Here is a 24,756-nt window from a genome sequence, read left to right as displayed (position 1 = left end):
CATCACACACACCCCCCTCCATCACACACACTCCCCTCCATCACACACACTCCCCTCCATCACACCCCCCCTCCATCACACCCCCCCTCCATCTCACACCCCCCCTCCATCACACACACACCCCTCCATCACACACACCCCTCCATCACACCCTCCCCCTCCATCACACCCCCCCCCTCCATCACACACACTCCCCTCCATCACACCCCCCCCCTCCATCACACCCCCCCCCTCCATCACACACCCCCCCCTCCATCACACACACCCCTCTCCATCACACACACACACCCCTCCATCACACACCCACCCCTCCATCACATCCCCCCTCCATCACACCCTCTGCCATCACAAACACACTCCCCTCCATCACACACACACCCTCCATCTCACACACCCCCCCTCCATCACACACACTCCCCTCCATCACACTCCCCCCTCCATCACACACACTCCCCTCCATCACACACACTCCCCTCCATCACACCCCCCCTCCATCACACCCCCCCCTCCATCACACACACCCCCCCCTCCATCACACCCCCCTCCATCACACCCCCCTCCCCTCCCCACTGCGTCCCACGCCTGCGCACTCGCTCCTGTCAATATGGCGGCGGGCTCGGGCTCGGTCTGGGGCTGTCGCTGGCCCGGCTCCGGGATCCGGGACCGAGCTCCCTCCTCCCGCTGACAGCGCCGCCCGCGCACCCTTTCCTCATCCTGCATTCCCCGGCGCCATGGCCGAGCCGCAACCCTCGGAGGAGCTGGAGGGTAAGTACACATCCCGCCGACTGTGGCTGCAGGATCGGCGTGAGACTCAGGCCCTGGGTCCCGCTGCGGCTGTCCCCCCCCCCTTCCCCGGGAGTGAGGGGGTCTGCCACAGCGGCCCCCCCCCTCCCCGGCGTGGGGGTGTGTGTGCAGATAGCGGGCTACTCCCGGGGGTGAGGGGGGGGGGTGTGGAGACACGGGCTCACCCCGGGGGGGGGGGGGTGTGGGTGTGTGTGCAGATAACGGGCTACCGTGTGGGGGTGGGGGGGGGTTGTGCCAGAGCGGGCTCCCCCCCGGGGGTGTGGTGTGTGTGTGTGTGTGTATGCAGATAGCGGACTCCCCCCAGGTTGAGGTGTCTGGAGACAGTGGGCTCCCCCCGGGGGATGGGGGTGTGCAGGTAGTGGGCTCCCCCCGGGGGATGGGGGTGTCGAAACAGCAGGCTCCCCCTGTGGGGTGGGGGATTTGGAGACATGGGGGGCTGTACCTGTCCCTTGGGAGCCCCACGAGGAGGTATTCTCTGGAGGAGGCACTGTATCCAGAGAATACTGATCAACTTCAGCACGGAGCAGACAGGCTCTCTGCCCAAGTCCACTCACCTACCTCAACACCCCTCACCTTACAACTCATGGCCACCTTCAAACCACCCACCCACAGCTCCCACACCACTCTCCAAATCCTCAGTCCCCTACCCACACTCACGCTCATTACACAGTCTGAGTTCTCCAAACTCTCTTCTCTCAAATTGCACCATTTCCCCTTCCTCACACTTCCAACGCCCACCTCCCCCTTCCTCACACTTTCAACCCCACCCCCAACCTGTCACACATCCACCTCCCACCCCCAACCTGTCTCACATCCACCTCCCCTTCCCCTCAAGACTCCCATCCTTTGCACCCACCCACATCCTCCAAACTCCACATCATTCCCACTTCCGCATTGCTTTTCTAAAGCCTGCCCCATGGCTATCCCCTCCTGCACACCCCATCACTCCTCCCTCCACCCCATCACCAACTCCTTCCATACCCCCCTCCTGTTTCCATACCTCCTGTATTCCCCTCCCACATCTCCCATTCCACATTCCTCCTCTCTCCTGCACCCCAACCCTCCCCACCAATATCCCTCATGCCCTCCACCTCCCTGCAGTCACACTCTCCAATCACAACTCCATCCCCCACCCTTTCACACCCCCATCCCAATCCTCTCACCCCCTCATCTCCCTCCTCTCAGCACCCACCACCCTCTGCTTTCTTGCGCCCATCTCCATGCTCCCCAACACCTCCCCCCTCATTTCTCGACCTGCTCATTCCACTCACCCTCTACCTCATCTCCCTACCATTTCTGTCCACCCCACTTGCCCACCCCCCATTCCAGTTTGCCCCTCTAATTGCACCCCGTTCCTTGTTCTCTTAGCCAGGCCCCCTGCTTGTCCCCTCCAGTGGTCATTCTTGTTATTCTGCAGTCACCTTCCTTGGTGACCTTAAATCGTGTGAATTCCATCCACCTCCACCCAGCTAATTGAACTGTTGCACGCTGATACATCTCACTCCTTCTGCATACACTGTCAAGTGTCACTGGATACACAGTCTGATCTTCCATTCTATATGATATGCCTCTCATTTTTTCTCTCATGTCCCGGACATGATTAAATAGTGTCCAGAGTGGCACAATTTGTTGGGCAGTTCCCATTCCAGTTGGTCATCTAGCAATTGACTTTATCTGGCTGGCACTGCCAACCGGTTTGCAGTGGTGGTTTAATGGTGTAATGTAAACAAGTTGGGAGTAAATTGCTTTACTTTTGGAGTCACGGAGCTGTACACCACAGAAACAGACCCTTTGGTCCAATTTGTGCATGCCGACCAAATACCCTAAAATACTAACCATTTTTCAGCACTTGGCAAACTCTTCCTATTCATATACCTATCCAGATGCCTTTTTAAATGTTGTAATTGTACCAGCCTCCATCACTTTCTCTGGCAGCTCATTCCATCCATGCACCACTCTCTGCATAAAAAAGTTGCCTCTTAGGTCCCTCTTAAACTTTTGCTCCTTATCTTACACCTTGGCCTCTAGTTCTGGACTCTTCCATCCTCGGGCAAAGACCTTGCCTATTTACCCTATCCACACCCCTCATGATTTGATAAACCTCTATAAGGTCACCTGTCAGCCTCAGACGCTCCAGGGAAAACAGCCTCAGCCTATTCTTCTTTGCAGTTAAGGCTCAAAACCCATTAAGGTCTCTATTAACCCTGGTCCTCTCATAATGTGCATCTTGTCGGTTAGTGATGGGTGAAATGTAATGCAGTTGGGGAAAGGAGTATTTGATGTGGTCCAGTGTTGTGATTGCATTTGAATGTTTACAGTCTAAAATGTGACTGCCCATTCACATCTGATTCCAATGTAATGGAGAGTCAGGTGGCTGGCTGTTAAGTGGACTATATTACCAAACTTCATTGCAAAAACCATAGCTACAACTTTACAGAAATCTGTTAATCTCTGTCAGACTCAGACTCACAGGCTAAGGCTAATCTCTGGCTAACTGTGCAATGCACATTGTGCTCTTCATCTGTAGACCCTTGCTCAAATTATCTGCTGATATGTATATTTTTTAAAAAGGCAAGGCCTGATTTGTTTTGTTTAAATTCATTTAAACTGGGGGATCATTCACATTTTCAATAATATCCGTTAATTGATAATGTTAATTATTGCCCTGCCATGTTGTGGTCTGGGGCATTGGCATGGTCTCAGCCTAGAATTCCTTTCTGAAACCATTCCAATTGGCTTTCTTCATTTGGACACTCCTTAAACCTACTTTTTTGACTGAGCCAATGTCTCAGTGTCATTATTTTACATACCTCCCTTGAAACCTGTTGGTAGGTTCCATTGTGTTAAAGGCTATATAAATTATTGTAGGATGAGCTGCTAATGGTGGTTAGCCCGAGTCTTATTATAGACAAACGAGCTAATAGCAAATGAAAGTTTAAAAATTGCACAATACAAGGTTATAGTCCAACAGGTTTATTTGGAGGTAAAAACAAGCTTACGGAGTGCTGCTCCTTCAGGTGGTTGTGGAGTATAAGATCATAAAACACACAATTTATAGCAAACGTTTACAGTGTGATGCAACTGATTGTTTAAGTCTCTCATCTTTTAGAATGACCATGTTGGTTTCAGTTCTTTCATATTGTAAATCTCATAACATTTTTAAAAGTTACATCCTCAAGTGAACTTTAACAATAGGTGCTATGTTGTCCCAGATAATGCATTGAGGGTATGAGATGCCCTGTGTGGGGCTGTCTGTGCCCCAGTGTTCAGACTGATTCCATTTCTAAAAAGGGGATTTACAGAATCTTCTATGGATTCATGCAGTTTTTGAGCAAAATAAAATACAATTCTGCAAGTAAAAATTCACCCCACAAACTTATACCCAACTTATATCACCCCAACAAGGAATAACAAGATGATGGATTACTGGGCTAATGGTAGGCTACTTGGTAGTGTGGATGAGCAGAGGGATCTTGGTGTCTATGTACACAGATCTCTGAAAGTTGCCACCCAGGTAAATAGTGCTGTGAGGAAGGCATATGGTGTACTGGGCTTTATTGGCAGAGGAATTGAGTTCCGGAGTCCTGAGGTCATGTTGCAGTTGTATAAGACTCTGGTGAGGCCTCATCTGGAGTATTGTGTGCAGTTTTGGTCGCCATACTATAGGAAGGATGTGGAAGCTTTAGAACGAGTGCAGAGGAGGTTTACCAGGATGTTGCCTGGAATGGTAGGAAAATCTTATGAGGAAAGGCTGAGGCACTTGGGGCTGTTCTCATTGGAGAAGAGAAGGTTTAGGGGAGATCTGATAGAAGTGTATAAGATGATTAGGGGTTTAGATAGGGTAGATACTAAGAACCTTTTACCGCTAATGGAGTCAGGTGTTACTAGGGGACATAGCTTTAAATTAAGGGGTGGTAGGTATAGGACAGATGTTAGGGGTAGATTCTTCACACAGCGGGTTGTGAGTTCATGGAATGCCCTGCCCGTTTCAGTGGTGAACTCTCCTTCTTTATGTTCATTTAAGCAGGCATTGGATAGGCATTTGGAAGTTATTGGGCTAGTATAGGTTAGGTAGGACTCGGTCGGCGCAACATCGAGGGCCGAAGGGCCTGTACTGCGCTGTATCCTTCTATGTTCTATGTTCTATATAAACTTGTGTGTCCAAAGCAAATGAAAAGGAGCTACAATGAACTGAGATAGGACAGTTAAATAAGACAGTGATTGTAATTTGTAATCACAACTCTGACTTTTGAATACTTTGCTCCACTCTTTTAGCATATAAAGGTGACAAATTATTTAAACTGATGCATATTTAAGAAAACTTTTGGCTTTATTCTTGTTGGAAAATCTGGACAGGATTATTTTGCAACTCAGCATGGAAGTAAAATGCAAATGTAGCTAACATGAAGGAACCGTAAAGGCTCCTTAGATTAAAGCCCATGACCCCCTCATCCTCACAATCCCACCAGACAGTGACTACTTCACTGGTACAGATTTAAGAAAGGGTGAGCTAACTCAGACTCAAACAGACTCATTTTAACAAAATAAGCAGTGCTGATTTTATATTTATGTATATATGATTTACAACATTTGGTTACAAAGCATTTTGGAACATATGAAATTGTTGTAAAGTAGGATCATTTTATACACGTTGGAGGTGACACAAAGAGCAACAACCTGCATTTATATATTATATTTAAAACGTTTCGAGGTGTTTCACAACATTATCTAACAAAATCAGACACTGAATCACTTGGATCGACAGATGACCGAAAGCTTGATCAAAAGACAGATCAAAAGACTTGATCAAAGACTGAAGGCAGAGGAGAAGCGGGGACACGGGGGCAGTGGGTGGACTCGCCTCTGACAGCCCCCAAAACCCCGGCGGGGGGGAATCAGTTACAGGGACAACCAATCTGAGCAACGCCCATACGAAAGAGAAGCAGAGACTGTGTGGCAGTACTGCTCCAATGAGAGGTTCTGTTTTCGTCATGATGCTCCAATAACACGCCGCTTCACAAACACGTTTGCTGTTGATAGGTTTACTTCCACCAAGTATTGGGAGAGAAGCAGCCTGTGGTTGGAGGGGCAGCTAGGAAGCGAAGTGGCTTTTGCGGTGGGTTGAGCCGATGACTTGTCAGTAAACTTCGGTGGTTTGGCGTGGGAAGCCCGCTCCGCAGTCTGGTGTTGGATCTGGGAGGGTGGAGGGCATGCAGTGCAGGGATGGGGTAGAAGGAGTTTGCAAAGGAGAGAAAACAGTTTTAACCTGTCAAAAAAAAATCGCTGGCCGGGGCCAAGAAAACTTTAAATCAGAGATAATGAAATCTTTGAAGTTTAATTTTAATCTTTTTAAGCTTAACAATATATAAACCCGGGAGCTACTGTAATAATTAGCACTATATCAGTTGTTAAATTTAAATCTGAGATTGTGATCTAAGTTGCAGAAAAACGTCATGCTTAAAATATTCCGGTATGTGCAATGAAAACGCATTAACTGTGACCTTGAGAATATGCAGAAGATGTGTTTCATCTGGTAGCTTTTTTGAGTAGAAACATGTCAGTTATTTCGAAAATAAAATTTTGTTATCCTTATTGTCTTGTACGAATTGAAATGTTGCCATGCTGAGGAAATTTAATATTTTCCTTATTGGATGTAGGTTTAACTTTAGTGATGTGTTTGATAATGAAGATTATTGATTATTTTAAATTCTGTTTCTGAGAATCCATATGCCCCACATGGCAACTCAAAAGCAGAATATTGTTACTAGTTACTATATCATTTAATAAAAATAATTAGGGCGAGTGAACAAGGAAGACACAAAATCGAAAATTAGTCCTCAAGAAAATCTGAAGGGAAGCCCATTAGGGCTTACAGCTCAATTATTTTGACCTCTTTTAAGGAGATGTTGGGGAAGGAAATGATAGGGAACTGGTGGATCCCATTGTGGTTAATAGTAACCACTTGATTAGGTTACTTACAGTGTGGAAACAGGCCCTTCAGCCCCACACCGACCCTCCGAAGAGCAGCCCAGCCAGACTCATTCCTCTCCATTTACCCCTTCACCTAACACTATGGGTAATTTAGCACGGTCAATTCACCTAACCTGCACATGTTTAGACTGTGGGAGGAAACCGGAGCACCCGGAGGAAACCCACGCAGACACGGGGAGAATGTGCAAACTCCACACAGACAGTTGCCTGAGGTGGGAATTGAACCCAGGTCTCTGGCGCTGTGAGGCAACAGTGCTAACCACTGTGCCACCATGCCATCCCTTCTGCAAGAACACCAGCTCAGAGTTGATGAGCTAGAATCTGAGGTTTGTGCACTGCAACAGTGTGGATGAGTGCACGGGCTATAAGGAGAAGGAGCAAACTGAGCATAACACTGAAGTACAGGGAGCCATTCAAGATGGGGGAGAAGAGAGAAATATAGTTGTAGCTGGGGATAGTATACTCAGAAGTATAGACACTGTTCTGTGGCCAAGATTGAGAGTACCAAAGGCTGTGTTACCTGCCTGATGCCCAGGTTCAGGATAGCTCATCTGAGCTGCAGAAGAATTTGGAGTGCGAGGGAAAAGATGCAGTTATCAGAAAATAAATCAGTTATCAAAAGATGCAGGTCCATAGAGGTATCAATGATATAGGTAGAAAGTGATTTTGCTGAGGAAATATGAGTGCCCAGGGGCGAAATTAGAAAGCAAAACTAAATATGTTGTAGTCTCTGTATTACTACCTGAGCTCCAAGCAGATTGGCACAAGGTCAACAAGATTAAAGCGTGGCTCAAAGATCGGTTTGGGAGAAACAGGTTTAAATTCATGGAACCTTGGCACCAGTACTGGTGAAGGAAGGAGCTGTTCCAATGGGACTGGTTGCACCTAACTTGTGCTTGCAAATTGTATTGCAAAACTAGGCCTTTTGTTCGGGCATTAAACTAAAAAGTAGGCGGTGAGTTCACTTGCATAGGAAATTATAGAAAAAGTTAAAGGGAGGGTGCTCAGCAGAGGTTGTGAAAGTTTCCAAAACAAGTAATAGGACAAAGTTTCTGGAAAGGGTCAGGAATCTAACTTCAAGCACAGCAGATAAGGGGGCAACCATGAAAGGGCAATTGTTGATACAGGACAGAGTGTGTTGCAGCTAAATGCATGCAGTATTCGAGACAATGTAAAAGAGCTTGTAGTGCAAATTGAAATTGGCAGGTGTGTTGTGGGTATTACAGAGATGTGGCTGTAAGAAGATCAGGGCTGGGAATTTAATATCCAAGAATACACATTCTATCTAAAGAACAGGCAGATAGGCATAGGAACAGGGTTACCTTGTTAATAAGAAATGAAATTGAATCAATGGCAAGAAGTAACAGAGAGTCAGAAGGCATAGAATCTGTGTGGGCCGAGTTGAGCAACCACAAAGGGAAAAAAGATAATGATGGGAGTTATGTTCAGGTTCTTAGCAGTAGTCAGAATATGGGGAAGAAAATAAATCAGAAGATAGAAAAGGCACATAAGAAGGGTGCTGTTACAATAATCACGTGGGACTTCAATGTGCAGGTGGGAAAATCAGGTTGGTAGCAGATCTCAAGAAAAAGAATTTGTGGAATGTCTGTGCAATTTTTTTTATGAACAGCTGTGGTAGAGCCCATTAGGGAGCAGGCAGTTCTTGACTTGGTGATGAGGCAGATTTTATAAGGGAGCTGTAAGTTAATGAACCAATTGGGGCAGTGACCATAAAATGGTAGAATTCATCCTGCAATCTGAGAGGGAGAAGATTGAATCAGATGTAACAGTACAGAGACACAGGGAGAAATTGGTCAGCGTCGATTGGAAGAGGAGCCGAGCAGGGAAGACGTTGGAGCAGCAATGGCAGGAGTTTCTGGGGGTAATTCAGAGGAGACAGCAGAAATTCATCACAAGGAAGAAGAAATAGACTGAGGGAGGATGAAAACAGCAAATGCTGGATATCATAACAGGTCAGACAGCATCCATGGAGAGAGAGCAATTTTTTTAATTTCAAAAATAAACTTTATATATATAAAATTATTTGGATCGCTATACAATTGGTCATGCCATTCTTGTGCGACATTACATTGCTTTACATACACACATCAAAGTTTATCTTCCATATATGCAAGTCTGTACATTGACTATCCAGCTCCTCTGCTGAGGTGTCAGTGGAGCCCAATTGACTGGGTGGACCCCCTGTCCTTCTTAGGCAGGCAGATGTTACACGGTGGTCTTTTCCCACCGCACCTTGGCGTCAGCTGCCCCAAGTTTCAGTGCATCCCTCAACACGTAGTCCTGGACCTCGGAATGTGCCAGTCTGCAACACTCAGTCGGGGTCAACTCCTTCAGCTGGAAGAACAACAGGTTTCAGACCGCCCAGAGAGCGTCCTTCACCGAGTTGATGATCTTCCAGGCACAGTTGATGTTCATCTCGGTGTGCGTCCCGGGGAGAGACCGTAGAGCATGGAATCCCGTGTCACGGCACTGTTCGGGATGAACCTTGACAAACATCATTGCATTCCTCTCCAGGCTTCCTTTGCTTAGGCACATTCCAGAAGGAGGTATGTGACAGCCTCGCTCCCCCCCCTCCAGCCGCTTCGAGGGCAGCATGCAGTGCGCCAGAGTGTCCGGGCTTGCATAAAGGATCTCACAGGCAGAGCCCTTCTCACCACCAGCCAAGCCATGTCTTGGTGCTTGTTGGAAAGTTCTGGCGATGAGGCATTCTGGCAAATGACTTTTGACCGTCTGCTCAGGGAACCGCAAATTAGGATCCACTCTGTCCTTTTCCCAAAGGGTCTCAAGGACACTGTGTGCTGACCACTTTCTGATGGACTTGTGGTCAAAGGTGTTTTTCTTCATAAACTTCTCCACGAAGGACAGGTGATACGGAACGTTCCGCAGCAGGGAGGCCAGGCCCATCCTTCGCAACACCGGGGACAGGTAGTACCTCAGTACGTAGTGACACTTAGTGTTTGCGTACTGGGAATCCACGCACAGCTTGATGCAACCACACACAAAGGTAGCCACCAGGGTGAGGGTGGCGTTGGGTGTGTTTTTTACCCCGTTGCCCAGATCTTTATACATCGAGTCCTTTCGGACCCGGTCCATCTTTGATTTCCATATAAAATGGAAGATGGCCTGGGTGACTGCAGCGGCACAGGTTCTGGGAATAGGCCAGACCTGTGCCACGTATAAAGTGCCTCATACCAGGTTTTTTTTCCTGCGATGGAGAGCAATTGTAGCTTCCATCTGCCCAGTTTCTGCCTGACTTTGCTGATACGCTCCTTCCAAGACTTGGCGCACCCCCCCCCCCCCCCCCCCCCCTCCCCGAACCAATACCCAGCATCTTCAGGTGAGCAGTCCTGACTGTGAAGGGGCTTGAGGATTGGTTGGCCCAGTTCCCGAAGAGCATGGCCTCGCTCTTGCCTCGGTTCACCTTGGCCCCCGTGGCCCGTTCGAACTGGTCGCATATGCACATGAGTCGGTGCACGGACAGTGGATCCAAGCAGAAAACGGCGACGTCATCCATGTACAGGGAGGCCTTAACATGTAGGCCCGCTGCCAGGAATAGTCACCCTTCTCAGGCTCACATCCTTCCTGATGGACTCGGCAAATGGCTCTATGCAGCACACAAACAAGGCACGAGAGAGAGGGCAGCCCTGCCTGACTCCAGATCTGACTGGGAAGCTATCTGATTCCCACCCATTGATTGAGACTGCACTGACAATGTTGGTGTAGAGCAGTCTGATCCAATTGCAGATTCCCTCCCCAAAGTCCATTTTGGAGAGAACATCTCTCATATACATGTGTGATGCCTGTCAAAGGTTTTCTCCTGGTCCAGGCTGATGAGGCAGTGTCCAATCCTCTGTCCTGCACGTAGGCGATCGCATCCCTGAGGAGTGCGAGACTCTCAGCAATCTTCCTGCCCGGTACAGCACAGGTTTGGTCAGGGTGAATCACCGACCCCAGAGCAGACCTGACCCGGTTGGCGATTACCTTTGACAAAAGATTGTAATCCACATTCAACAGTGAGATTGGTCTCCAATTTCTGAGTTCCTCCCTCTCCCCCTTCCGCTTGTAGATGAGGGTGATGATGCCTTTCCTCATGGATTCACTCATGGTACCTGCCCGAAGCATACTGACATACACCTCCCGCAGGTTCTGGCCAATCAAGTCCCACAGAGCGGAATAGAGTTCGACCGGTAAGCCATCGCTTCCGGGAGTTTTATTCTTTTCGAAGGACTCGAGGGCCTTGGTCAGCTAGTCCAGAGATAGCGGCTGGTCCAGCCTCTCGTGTGTTCTGTCGTCTAAGACCTCCGTGATAGAGGACAGGGATGACTGGGAGGCCGCGCTGTCAGTTGGCTTCAAGTCATACAGACTGGCATAGAAGGATTTACTGATCCTCATGATGTCAGCCTGAGATGACATTATTGAGCCATCTTCTTCCTTCAGGCTGCTGAACATGGAGCTCTCTTTGTGCACCTTCTGGAAGAAGAAATGTGAGCACGTCTCGTCCTGCTCCACGGAGCGGACCCTGGACCAGAAGATTATCTTGGAGACCTCCAAGGCAAAGAGCAAGGCTTGCTGGCCCTTCACCTCCTTGAGGTCCTCAGTGACATTGATCCCCAACGTCTGCAGCAGAGCAGGTCCTGCATACTTTCCTGGAGCTGGGACAGTTTTCCCTGCCTCTCTCTCGCCTCTTGAACACCTTTGAGGATGAAGAACCTCTTGTTGTTTCCTTTTACTGTTTCCCACCAGTCTGCTGGGGACTCAAAGAGGGGCTTCACGGTTCTCCAACCTGCGTAGTCCCTCTTGAGCTCCTCAATTTTTCCCGGGGTCAACAGCTTTGTGTTTAGCTTCCACGTTCCCTTACCAGCCCGCTGCTCGTCCTGTAGGTGACAGTCGGCCAGCAGGAGGCAGTGGTCAGAGAAGAACACTGGCTTGACATCTGTGGATCTGACCGAGAGCGTTTGGGACACAAACATGGGTAATCTATCCTTGAGCAGATAGACCCGTCTGCCCGTGACCAGGTGTATCTACGCTGTGCTCCGTCTGCAGGGGTGCTGAAGATGTTGTGCAGCCTGGCATCTTTGACCGTTTCCATCAGGACTCTGGACGTGGCAACCAGTTTACTGTCTCTCCTTTCTTCCCCCCCCCCCCCCGCTCACAAAAGGATACCCAGACTGGAGGCACGGCTATCGTTGTCCCCCGTCCAAACTGATGGCCCATGGGCCCACAAGCTTGACCATCTCCTATAGCTGCTGAGGTGCAATATCCCACACTCTTGCAGGAACAGGACATCGGCTTTAACGCTGACCAGGAAGGCCATCGTAGAAACACATCGTGTAGCAGATTTGATGCTACGCATGTTGATACTGGCAATTTTTATCCCCATTTTAACAGTTTGAGGTTACCAGTGTCCATTTGCTGCTGGTCTTGCCTCTGTGGGGTGGCTGTGTGGATCAAGGCTGAGGTTACTGTCCAGCTCCACACTGTGGCCAGTTACCTGGAGCTTTGCGGTAGTGGGTACCTCTTGGTTTTCACCAGGTGGGGGTTGGTCTTTACCAGTCCCCTCAGAGGGATGGTCTTTTCCTGTTTGGGCAGTGCTGCCCTTCTTTTTCCCCGCCGCGTTCTATCCCGTCCTCTGGTGACAACCCTCCTTACGTCCATCCTCACCATCCGAAAAGCTGCCTGTATCCTCGTCATGTAGGTGTTATTTCCCCCTTTTGCTGGGTGGCTTTGGGGGCCTGGCGAGGTTTCCTCTTCTTGCTTTTGACAGTAATCCAATCCTCTGCCTCCTTTGTTCCCTCCTCTTCCATTTCCTCCGCCTGTCTTGAAGGAGCTTGGATCGGCTGCTGCACTTCCCCGCTGTCTGCAGTCTGCTCCGCTCCAGCCTGCCCTTCCTTCTGGGTGTCCCCAGACACCGTTCCCATGCTGTTTTGTGGTACCTTTCTGGTCTGATGCGGTCCACGGTTCGTGTTGCCACCTCCGGCCATCTGTGCATCGGTGGCAGCCCCTCGCCTTGGGCAGGCCTTGTACACGTGGCCTGCCTCTCCGCACAGATTACAGTTTTTGGCCTCTTTACATCCCTTGGTCGGGTGGCCTTCCTGCTTGCAGTTTCGACAGACGGTCACCTTACAATCCACCGCCATGTGGCCTGACTTCCGCCAGGTTCAGCACACTTTCGGCTGCCCTGCGTATGTCAGGTAACCTCTGCTTCCTCCGATTGCGAAGCTGAAGGGTGGGTGGAGGATGTTCCCACTGGCATCAACCCTCAGGGTTACCCTGACCTGCTGCTTGCTGGTCCAGATCCCGAAAGGATCGACCACATTCTCCCTCGACCTGGACGTATCTTCTCAGGAAGGTCAGGACATCAGCTGCTGGGACGTGGGGGTTGTACATCTGGATTGTAATAACCCGACTCCTCTGTGCAAGAAGCACACACAACGGGACCGCCGACAAGATGGAGAACAGAGGTTCCCCTTCCTTCAAGCTAATGTTTCTCATAGAGATAACTCTTCATCCGAGCTGAAGTAAAGTTTGAAGGGGACAACATTTCTTCTATAGTTGGGGGGGAGGATGTTGTAGGGTGCTGATGGAGAAAATATATTGTTACTTCAGATTAAGTGATTGGAATGTGAGAATGGCAGAACAATGGTGTGTCTCCTGCAAGACTGGAAAGGACAATAAGTGGTATGGGAGATGGGGGGGACACGATAACAAGTTAAAAGAAAGGGAAGAAATGTTCACAATTTGAAGGTGTTGAATTCAATGTTAAGTCCAGAAGGCTGTAAACTGCCTCATGTGGAGATGAGATGTTGTTCCTCCAGTTTGTGCTGGGATTCACTGAAACACTGCAGCATGCTGAGGGTGGACATGTAGATATGCAAGGAGGACGCTATGTTATAATGACCGGCTACAGGAAGGTCATCTCATCATACATTATCAAACTGGATGAAGGAACTGTGGGCATTGTTGCTACCCTATAAACCTGAATAATAGTCGATCTCATGTAAAAGTGGACCCCCTATTTTTGGCCAAATAATCTGAAATTTCCCATATATCTTGTGTAAAAGGTGACCCGAGTTTTTCACAGATAACAGATCAATGTTTATGAGTCAGTGCGCTGGCCATCACAACACGCTCCAGCCTTGCAGTCTACCGGTTGTTCCAGTCTGCTCTGTCTTCCAGTCTGCTAACTATTAAATTCCACTCCGAGTTTTCAGAATTCATTTTTTTCCTCATTTGTTGAGAGATCAATTGGGCTTCTACTAATGATGTGATATGAATTTTGACGGGCATGAATTTCAGCCCCTCAAAAGTAGTATCCATGTAATAAATTTACCCTTAAAAAGTAGTCAAAAAAATTCGACTATTACTCTGGTATACATAGTAATTTTGCAGATAACACAAAATAGGTGAAGAGACAGGTAGTGTTGAGGAATGGGGAGGCTGCAGAAGGACTCGGATATATTGGGCGAGTGGGCAAAGAAGTGACAGATGGGAAAGTGTAAGGTTATGGACTTTTGTAGGTAGAGTAGAGGCATAGACTACTTTTTAAATGGGGAAAGGCTTTGGAAAACTGAAGCATAGATGGACTTAGTCCTAGTTCAGATTCTCTTAATGTTAACATTGTAGGTTCAGTTGGAAATTGGGAAGGCAAATAGACAACCCCGGACCCTCCCAATACTTGCTGTGATGGTAGTCTTCTGTGTTATGTGATTCTCCCAGTGATCCAATGAATGGCCTTTTAAATGAATGAAGAATTTTGCACATAGTGCATTTCCCATTAATGCTTTAAATAAAATCCATTCTTCTATCAGCTTTTGTAATGAGAATTCTGATTTGAAGGCTACCAGCACAAATGTTAGCATTCATTTCATGAAGGCTAGAATGCAAGAGCACAGATGTTCTACTGAGGCTGTGTAAGGGTTTGATTAAAACACATTCAGAATGTTGTGAGCAGTTTTGGGTCCTTGTATATAGGCAGGATGTGTAGGCGTTGGAGAGGGTCCAGAGGAGGTTTACAAGAATGATCCTGAGGATGAAGGGTTAGTTGAGGATTCTGGGTTTGTACTCAGAGTAAGAAGGATGAGAGGGAAATACAGAATGCTGAGAGACTTGAATAGAGTGGACTTGGAAGAGATGTTTTGACTAGTGGGAGAGACTAGGACACAAAGGCTCAGCCTCAAAGTGAAGGGACAATCCTTTAGAACTGAGATGAGGAGGAATTTCTTCAGCCAGAGGGTAGTTAATCTGTGGAACTCCTTGCTGCAGGGAGCTGTGGAAGCCAAATCATTGAGTATTTTTAAGACAGGTTCCTGATTGTTAAGGGGATTAAGGTTTACAAAGCGAAGGCAGGAGAATGGGGTTGAGAAACTGGATAGCAGACCAGAACCTGATGGGCCAAATGGCTGAAATTTGTTCCAACATCTTATGTCTTTTCGTTCTGTGGTCTTAGGGGTGAATGGGATTTCGTGCAAGTTATTTTATAGGCAGCAGAATTATTGGATTGCCTAAGATTGTGTCATGGAAGATGGAGGCCTACCAGGAGGGCATTGGAATAGTGAAGTCTAGAAATAACAAAGGTATAAATTCCCAGCAGCAGATGAACTGAGGCAAGGTGTGAAACAAGCAGTTGTAAAAAGGTCATACTTTTTGTGGTCACCGAGGTCTTAGAATTTTTTACAGTCAACTAGGTTCGGTGGCTCAGTGGTTAGCACTGTTGCCTCAACACCAGGGTCCCAGGTTCAATTCCAGCCTCGGGTGACTGTGTGGAGCTTGCACATTCTCCCTGTGTCAGCGTGGGTTTCCTCTGGGTACTCTGGTTTCCTCCCATAGTCCAAAGATGTGCAGGTCAGGTGAACTGGCTGTGCTAAATTGCCCATAGTGTTTGGCGCATTAGTCAGAGGGAAGTGGGACTTGGGCGGGTTACTGATCAGAGGGTTGGTGTGGACTTGTTGGGCTGAAGGACCTGTTTCCACACTGTAGGGAATCTAATCTAACCTAAGTACTTTTGAAGCATGGTCACTATTGTAATGCAGGGAATGTGGCAGCAAATCTTTTAAACAGTAATCTCCAATAAACAGCAGCATGGTAATGACCAGATGTTGTTGCTTTATTTAAGGTGGTGGTTATGGTGATGGAGTGAAGCTGGATGTTTTGTAGAATAGAATTCCTACAGTGTGGAAACAGCCCAACAAAGTCCACACCGACCCTGCAAAGTGTAACTACCCAGACCCATTCCCCTGACTAATGCACCTAACCTACACATCCCTGAACACTATGGACAATTTAGCGTGGCCAATTCACCTAACCTGCACATCTTTAGACTGAGAGAGGAAACCCACGCAGACACAGGAAGAATGTGTAAACTCCACACAAACAGTCGCTCGAGACTGAATTCAAACCCAGGTCGCTGCTGCTGTGTGTTCCAACCACTGAGCCACCATGCTGTACATTGAGTAGAAAATCCCCTGTCAGATATGACACAAGATTGCAGACCTTGTGATATTGATGTTATAATAGCCATTTTAGGAATGTTGATTAAGGGATAACAGTCAGGATGCTGGGGAAAACTTCCTTACTTTTTGTCAAGATAGTGACATGGGATTTTTTTGTACGTGCTTGAAGAAGACAGATGGTTTACCATTTCAGAAATGGACAACCCCAACCCTCCCCAGTACTCATTGTGGTGACAGTCTCCTATGTTATGTGATGCTCTAAGTGATCCAATGTCAGAAATCTATTAAATGAATTAACACCTTCTTCTGTCAGCTTTTGTAATTGGAATCCTGATTTGTGGGCTACTTACACCAGTACTGAGTAAAGTGGAAGCTTACTTTTGGGATGAACTTGCTTGAACCTGAACTTGCTTGGATCAGTGTTATTGTGAATCACATAACTAGGGAAGTCGAGCAGGTTTAACTTAAATAATTAGGGTAGGGGATCATATGTGGAATGATGAATATATGTATCAAAGAGTAAAATTAAAGTCACTGTTGTCTTACTGAACTATAGTCTGTTCTCTCATTAGACAGAGAAGTCTGGTGGTGATTTGACCTGAGTGTCACCATCCCTCAGGTAAGGCGAGAGGTTAAGAAGGAGAATCCTTCATGGAAACCTTAGCTAGTGCAGGAATTGAACCCACCTGTTTTCATTCGTTTACGTTGCAAACCAGCTGTCCAGCCACTGAGCTAACTGACCCCCTTCAAAGAGTAGAGACAAGTTGAGAAAGGAAAATATGGGAAATGATGGTCAAGGAATGGCAGGGAGGAGGAGCAGGGGAAAAGAAACGTTAACAGCACATCACCAATCAATACAAGATAGTGCAAAGATTATAGACAAAACCAAAGGCTATATATCTGAATGCACATAGCATTCATAAGAGTAAGTCTACTTCTGTTCCTGTTTTGTATGTTTGAATTGACAGTTTAAGTGTGTCTTGCTAATCTTCCTTCTCAATGGATGCACTGCAATGTCACAACTTGGAATTAGATTTAGTTTGTTGATTTAGTTTGTTTATTTAGTGACTGCAAATTTCTGAAGCCAAGGATGAACCTCATTTGCTGAATTTAAAGTGATTAGTCTGCCACCTGGTCTATATAAGGATATTCTATCACAGCATCTTAAATTTGCATAGTCAAACCACCATTATAAATGTGATCGTTTTTATTTCTAAAACAAATATAAAACTGAAGATTAATTGCTTAACTTTAAAGTAGAGACTGAATTACATCTAGTCACGCTGGTTCAATTTTCTTCCTCTTGCTAAGTGCTCTACTTGGAGATCACACTTGGTATATTGACATACCAAATGTATTACAGATAGCAATTGTATAACATATACCTAATAAAAACTTAATCGGTTTGCACTTAAAGCCATATCTCAGTTGATTCTTCACCTTCTTGGTCTCTAAATCATGAATGTATGAATTCTGCTGGGTTTGAATATTCTTTGGGCTTTATTAACTGAACATACATTAAACTCTGTGTTTAAAATTCAAATATTAAACTGAACTTAAAGCTTTTGTCTCAATGCAAAGATCCTTTTTTTTCCCTTTGGTGAATTGTCAAAAAGCAACTAAAGATCAATAGAGCAGATAGGTGAGGTAGGACAAAACCTCAGGATTGTGATGCATGTTTCTTTATCATTCAGCAAGGTTTATTTAATATGCATAATACCAGCTAATTTCCCAACTCTCCTTATCCTTTCTTTCCTAGCCTCTTTTTTTATTAAAATACAATGTTCAACTCTCCCATTCAACCAGCCACATCTTTAAACCAGAAGTATAATTTCCCATCATTTTGTCTGCTGAAAATAGTGGTAAGCTCGTGAAAATAAATGTTCCTCCCATTGGCACACGCCTCGCCTTGGTAGATGAGGTGGGAACTGCTTTTAGACGTAAAAGCATTACTGAGGTAAACCATAATCCTCAAATGACCTAACATGTTTAATAATAAATCCATTCAGCCACTGTCATTATTCATGCTCAGTTATTGGCATAAATGTTCACTTTCATACATCATGAACATTTAACAATTGAAGGAAAATTCTGATGTGTTTCTTTTGTTGAGAAGAGCTACGCTGTATGCAATAATGCATCAAAATGTGTCGCTTGATTGGGCTGTTTTAATGTGTTTTGTGAATTGTTGTGTACTGTACAATGGTTTAGGTGTATAGTGGAGCAAATCTGCCACTTCAGAGTCAGGAGGTGCAGCTAGTCTTAGGTTTGTGATACGTTGGACTACAAATATGAATTAGGATGCTCGTGTCCAATGAGAGTAGTGAGCTGTCTCACTTGATCAAATGAGTTTTAGAAACCCATAAGACCTTCTGCAAAAATGACTGATACTTCTTTAGATCTTTGTCCAAAATCAGGTCTAGTCCACAATGCCACAATCCGGCAGGTGACTGAGGTATCAATGGGAGAGTACTTTGGGGCCAGCGACCATAATTCTATTAGTTTTAAAATAGTGATGGGAAAGGATAGACCAGATCTAAAAATTGAAGTTCTAAATTGGAGGTCAATTTTGATAATATTAGGCAAGAGCTTTTAAAAGCTGATTAGGGGCAGATGTTTGCAGGTAAATGGACTGCTGGAAAATGGAAGTCTTTTAACAACCAATCAATACTGGGGAAGCTGAAGTCACCCACAACAACAATTCTGTTACATCTGTACCTTTCCAAGATCAGCTGTCCAATCTGTTCTTCCATCTCTCTGCTGCTATTGGAGAGTCTATAGAAAACACCCAATAAAGTGACTGCTCCTTCCCTGTTACTGACTTCAAACCATGCTGACAAAGTAGACAAACCCTCCTCAATGATTTCTTTTTCTGCAGTTGTGATGCACTCTCTAATTAACAATGCTACTCCCCTCCTCTTTTATCCCTTCCCTGTTCTTTTTAAAAGATCTAAACCCTGGAACATCCAGCAACTTTTCTTGCCCTGTGAAATCCATGTCTCCGTTATGGCCACAACATCATAGTTCCAAGTACTGATCCATGCTCTAATTCATCACTCTTATTCCGAACACTCCTTGCATTGAAACAGACACACTTTTAATCTGCCCCTTTGGCACCATGACTTCTGGCTGTTCACCCTCCCCCTTCAGAATATTGTAGGCACAATCAGAAACATCCCAGACCCTGGCACATCCAATAGCTTGGTCTCAATCACTTTCTGGAGTGACAGAGAATTCCACAGGCTCACCACTGTCTGGGTAATGGGCCTAAATGGACTACTCCGTTTCGTTAGACTTGACCATGGTCCTGGACTCCCAGCTGTCAGGGACATCCTTCCTGCGTTTACCCAGTCAAGTGCTGTTAGAATTTCAAAGTTTATAAGGGGTCCCTACTCATTATTTTAAACTCTAGTGAATATAGTTCTAACAAATCCAATCTCCTTTCATAAATCAGCCAGTCCCGTTCTCTCAAGAATCAGTGTGGTAAATCTTTGTTGCACTCCCAGTGTAGCCAGAATATCTTTCCTCAGATAAAGAGACTAAAACTGTACAAAATACTCCAGGTATGGTCTCACCAAGAATCTGTAAAATCAAAGCAAGTTAGTCCAGGAACCTACATCCACTAGACCACCCCCCCCCCCCCCCCGCCCCCAACCTCCAATCTCTTCAACTCTACTACTTACATCCTCGAAAAATTCCAAAGGATTTATAATCGTTAATCTTTGGCTCCTCCCAATCCTGTCACTATTTTCCAGTCTGTTTTATAATCAGTCATAGAGTCATCAGGTGAAGGAAAGAAATTGGAGTTTCCTCCATCACTATCTATAGCTCCAGATTACAACATGCTAAAGGTGTAATAAAAACAAAATACATCAGATGCTGGAAATCTGAAATAAATACAAAAATCAAAAGTGCTGGAAGTCTCTATGTAGACAGAAACAAATGTTAGAATCTAATGACTCATCTTCAGGTGCTAGATAGTTATGCTGCCACAAAACACAGGAGTCTTTGAGGGGTCAGTCTGGATCAAATTTGGGTTTGTTCCCATTTCAGCTGAGGCAGGACCAGTGGTAGAGACTTAGTCATAGAGATGTTCAGCATGGAAACCCGACCCTTCGGTCCAACTCATCCATACCTACCAGATATCCTAACCTAATCTAGTCCCATTTGCCAGCACTTGATCCATATCCTCTAAACCCATCCTATTCATATACCCATCCAGATGCCTTTTATAACATAGAACATTGGCTGTTGATGAAGCGCTGACCTGTGAAACCAATCTGAAGCCCACTATTACAAATCATCCATATATTTATCCAGTGACCATTTAAATGCCCTTAAAGTTGGCAAGTCTAATACTGTTACAGACAGAGCATTCCATACCCTTAATTACTTTGAGTAAAGAAACTAACTCTGACATCTGTCCTATATCTGTCACCCCTCAATTTAAAGCAATGTCCCCTCAAGCTAACCACCACTATTTGAGGAAAAAGGTTCTCACTGTCTACTCTATCTAATCCTCTGATCATCTTGTATGCCTCTATTAAGTCACCTCTTAACCTTTTTCACTGTAGTGAAAACAGCCTCAAGTCCCTCAGCCTTTCCTTATAAGACTTTCCATCGTTACTAGGCAACATTCTGGTAAATCTTCCTCTGCACCCTAAATCTTCCTCTGTAGCTGTTGCCTAACTTCTACCCCCTTGCATTCACTCCTCTAGATGGAGGTTGTATGTATCTTTACATACAACTGTTGGATGTAAAGATCAACAGTTAGATGGGGATTATTAAACAAAATATGATGGATGGCATTGTGGGTACTGCATTGGTACGATTTGAGGATTGGTTAAAGGACAGAAAATGGAAAGAAAAGCATATTTTGGGTGAGCCATCTGTAATCAGTTGTGGTTGCATGGAGGGGTTTGGTAAGCTCACTTGGCGGGGCGCTTGGTTTGCAAAGCAGAGTGACAACAACAATGTGAGTTCAATTTCTTTACTTAAACAAAAGACTGAAGATGTTGTTAAACCTGAAAGGAGTCAGAAAAGATTTACGAAGATGTTGCCTGGATTGGAGGGTTTGAGGTTTCGGAAGAGGCTGAATTGGCTGGAGCTATTTTCCCTGGAGAGTCGGAAACTGAGGAGTGACCATACAGGGGTTTATAAAATTATGAAGGGCATAGATAGGGTGAATGGTCAAAGTTTTTTTTCCTCGGAGTCCAAAACTAGAAGGCATAGGTTTAAAGGGAGAGAGAAAAGATTTAAAAGGCACCTGAGCACCAACATTTTCACCCAGAAGGTGGTGTCTGTATGGAACAAGCTGCCAGAGGCGGCTTGGGAGATGGATACAATTATAATATTTAACAAGGCACCTGGATGGATACATGAATAGGAATGGTTTAGAGGGATAGGGGCCAAATGGTACGAGATTAATTTAGGATATCTGGTCAACGTGGACAAGTTAGACTGAAGGGTCTGTTTTCGTGCTCCATCGGTCTACAGCTCTATGACTGAATAAGATGCAAAGGAGCTGCAGAATGACATAGGCAGGTTGGAAAGTGACCATTGGATATGGCAGATGGAATGCTCTGCAGCAATGTGTAAACATAGTCACTTTAATAGGAAAAAAGGTACCCTTTTAAAAGATTATTTTTGAATGGCAAGAGACAGTAAAAGTTATAGGGGTGACCTTATGAATAAATCACAGAGTTAACATGCTAGTGGAGCAAATAATTAGTAAGGCAAGTTCTAGGTTAGCTTTTATTCTAGAGTTTGGAGGCAAAGACACAAAATTTCAATACAGTTATGATGTGTGCAGTGTTGATTTCCTTGCTTAAGGAAGGATATAACTGAGAGAGTACAATAATACTTCGCTAGCTTGGTTCATGTGGTGAGGGGAATGTTCTTTGAAGGTAGAATCAACAAACTAGGCTTATATTTTCTGAAGGTTAGAATAATTAGTTAAATTAATTGATGTATAGTGTCATAAAGGACACAAAGCATCTATTTGGTTTATGTTCATACTGGCTCAATTCAAAAAAGTGGAGTCGCAGGTCAATAGGATAGTAAAGAAGGTGTTTGGTATGCTTTCTTTTATCGGTCAGACTATTGAGTACAGGAGTTGGGGAGGTCATGTTGCAGCTGTATAGGACCTAACATTGGTTAGGCCACTGTTGGAATACTGCGTGCAAGTCTGGTCTCCTTCCTATTGGAAAGATGTTGTGAAACTTGAAAGGGCTCAGAAAAGATTTACAAGGATGTTGCCAGGGTTGGAGGATTTGAGCTATAGGGAGAGGCTGAACAGGCTGGGGCTGTTTTCCCTGGAGCGTCGGAGGCTGAGGAGTGACCTTATAGAGGTTTACAAAATTATGAGGGGCATGGAGTGGATAAGTAGACGAGGTCTTTTCCCTGGGGTCGGGGAGTCCAGAACTAGAGGGCATAGGTTTAGGATGAGAGGGGAAAGATATAGGGGCAACCTTTTCACGCAGAGGCTGGTATGTGTATGGAATGAGCTGCCAGAGGAAGTGGTGGAGGCTGGTACAATTTAAAAGGCATTTAGATGGGTATATGAATAGGAAGGCTTTGGGCCGGGTGCTGGCAGGTGGGACTAGATTGGTTTGGGATATCTGGTCGGCATGGGCGGGTTGGAGCGAAGGGTCTATTTCCGTGCTGTATGTCTTTATGACTCTATGACTCTAATATCCTTCAGGATCCTAGAGCCACCAAAATAAAAATATTAAGGGGCTTGGCCAAATAGATGGTGATAAAATGCTTCCTGTGTTTGGGAAATCTAGAACATCGATTCATAGCTTTACAATCATAGCTAGTCAATGAGGATTGAGATATTTTCAATCAGTGCTGTGGATATTTGGAATTCTGTCCCAAAATTGAGTTCTGAAGGGATTAGTGGATATAAGGCGCAGAAAGATAGAGTTGAGTGGAAAAACAGCCATGATCCTGTAGGGCACAGCAAGTTCAAAGACCAAAATGATTTTCTCCTGCTTCTATTTTCTCTGTATTTATTTTTGATTACTGTCTGTACCTGTTATAATATTTTAGTGAGCTCACCCCAAGTCTCTTTGGACATCCACTATTTCTAGCATTTCACTATTTAGAAAGTATCATATTTTCGTGGATTGAAATTTATTTGCCACAGTTTTGCCAATTTACTTAATGTATTAAGTAATGTATTTACAGTTTTACGGTACCACATACACTGAATACAATGCTGTCAGCAAACTTAGATATATGGCTTTCTATCCTATCCTATCTATTCTATCCTGACTAGTTGAGAGTCCAAAACAGCTCATTGTGGAACATCACTAGATACATCTTGCCAAATTGAGTACCTTCCCATTACTTTTTATTTCCTGCATTCAGCCAATTTCCCATCCAGGTCATTAATTTGCCTTCAGTTCAATGAGTTTCAAGTTTAGCTAATTGTCTCTTGTGAAGAACTTTATCAAATGCCTTCTGGAAATCCATACAAATAACATCACTAGCCATTTCTCTCTCCTTCATTTCAGTCACCTGTTGAAAAAGTTGAATCAGCTTTATCAGGAATAACCTACCCTTTACAAATACAGATTGACTGTCTCTGACCAGCTAACCATTTTCTAGGCTTTCAATGCTATGCTAACCGTAGACTCTCATAATTTCCTAACAACAAATGTTAGACTAACCTGTCTATAATTCTGTTTTTCTCATCATCAGTAACTGAGTTACATGTGTCATGTTCTAATCTGTGAGAACTTTGGAAGATGACAGTGAGGGCACCTGTGACAAAATCCTTGGTTAGAAGCTGTCTCGATCTGGGGATTTCATGCACATAACTTTAAAAATATATAGTAATGGATAAAGCAAATTTTGGTGATTTCCAGTCTCTAATTTAACGTGAGCTTCTTTGTGGTGTCCAGTAAGCCAACTCTGCTGTAAATAATAATTCAAAGTAATTGGTTAGCGTATCTACTGTACATTGATTTTTATTCACAGTACCATTGTTATCAGTTTTAACAATCGATATTGCTCCTGACCACCTTCTTTGTTTTGTTGTTTAGAAAAATAGTACTTGTATTCACATCCTTTGCAAGTTTCTTTTCATGCTTGGATTCTTCTTGCATCTCTTGCCATCTGTTTTGTCACCTTCCTATCTCCATTTACATGAATCTGCTTTCCTTTTTGCATTTTTATGCTTTTTCTTGTTTCTTGTATCTCAATAGACATCAGTATTTTTAATAGCAGAGCTATAGTCTCTTCAGAGTATAGAGTGTTCTGTATCTATCGAATTATTTTTCAACACCTGATTTATTCTGTCCATTAACAAATTTGTCTCGTTTCTTCGGAGATTTTCTCTCTCGTCATATTAAAATCAACTTCAAACACAGTCTAGAATCTTAGTAACTGTTTCAAATACCCCATTAGCTTCATCCTATTATGTTCACTATTAACAAATGTGTGAACATTATTACCTGATGAGGGCTACCTGATGAAGGAGCAG

The 24,756-nt window shown here is 45.0% G+C and overlaps 1 protein-coding gene across 2 annotated transcripts in view; it reads left to right on the top strand.

Moving 5' to 3' along the window:
• The first annotated feature begins 595 nt into the window (after positions 1 to 595).
• rabep1 (rabaptin, RAB GTPase binding effector protein 1) overlaps positions 596 to 24,756 on the top strand; it is a 135,282-nt gene continuing 111,121 nt past the window's right edge. For both annotated transcript variants that reach the window (XM_060847962.1, XM_060847961.1), the window contains exon 1: positions 596 to 765. In XM_060847962.1, coding sequence (XP_060703945.1) covers positions 732 to 765 — 34 coding nt within the window. In that variant the 5' untranslated portion in view covers positions 596 to 731. The remainder of the gene's footprint in view (positions 766 to 24,756) is intronic.

Source organism: Hemiscyllium ocellatum, chromosome 31 (genome assembly GCF_020745735.1).
Source record: "Hemiscyllium ocellatum isolate sHemOce1 chromosome 31, sHemOce1.pat.X.cur, whole genome shotgun sequence".
Classification (NCBI taxonomy): Eukaryota; Metazoa; Chordata; class Chondrichthyes; order Orectolobiformes; family Hemiscylliidae; genus Hemiscyllium; species Hemiscyllium ocellatum.
Note: the sequence above shows the minus strand (reverse complement) of the source record. Positions and strands in the feature narration are given on the sequence as shown.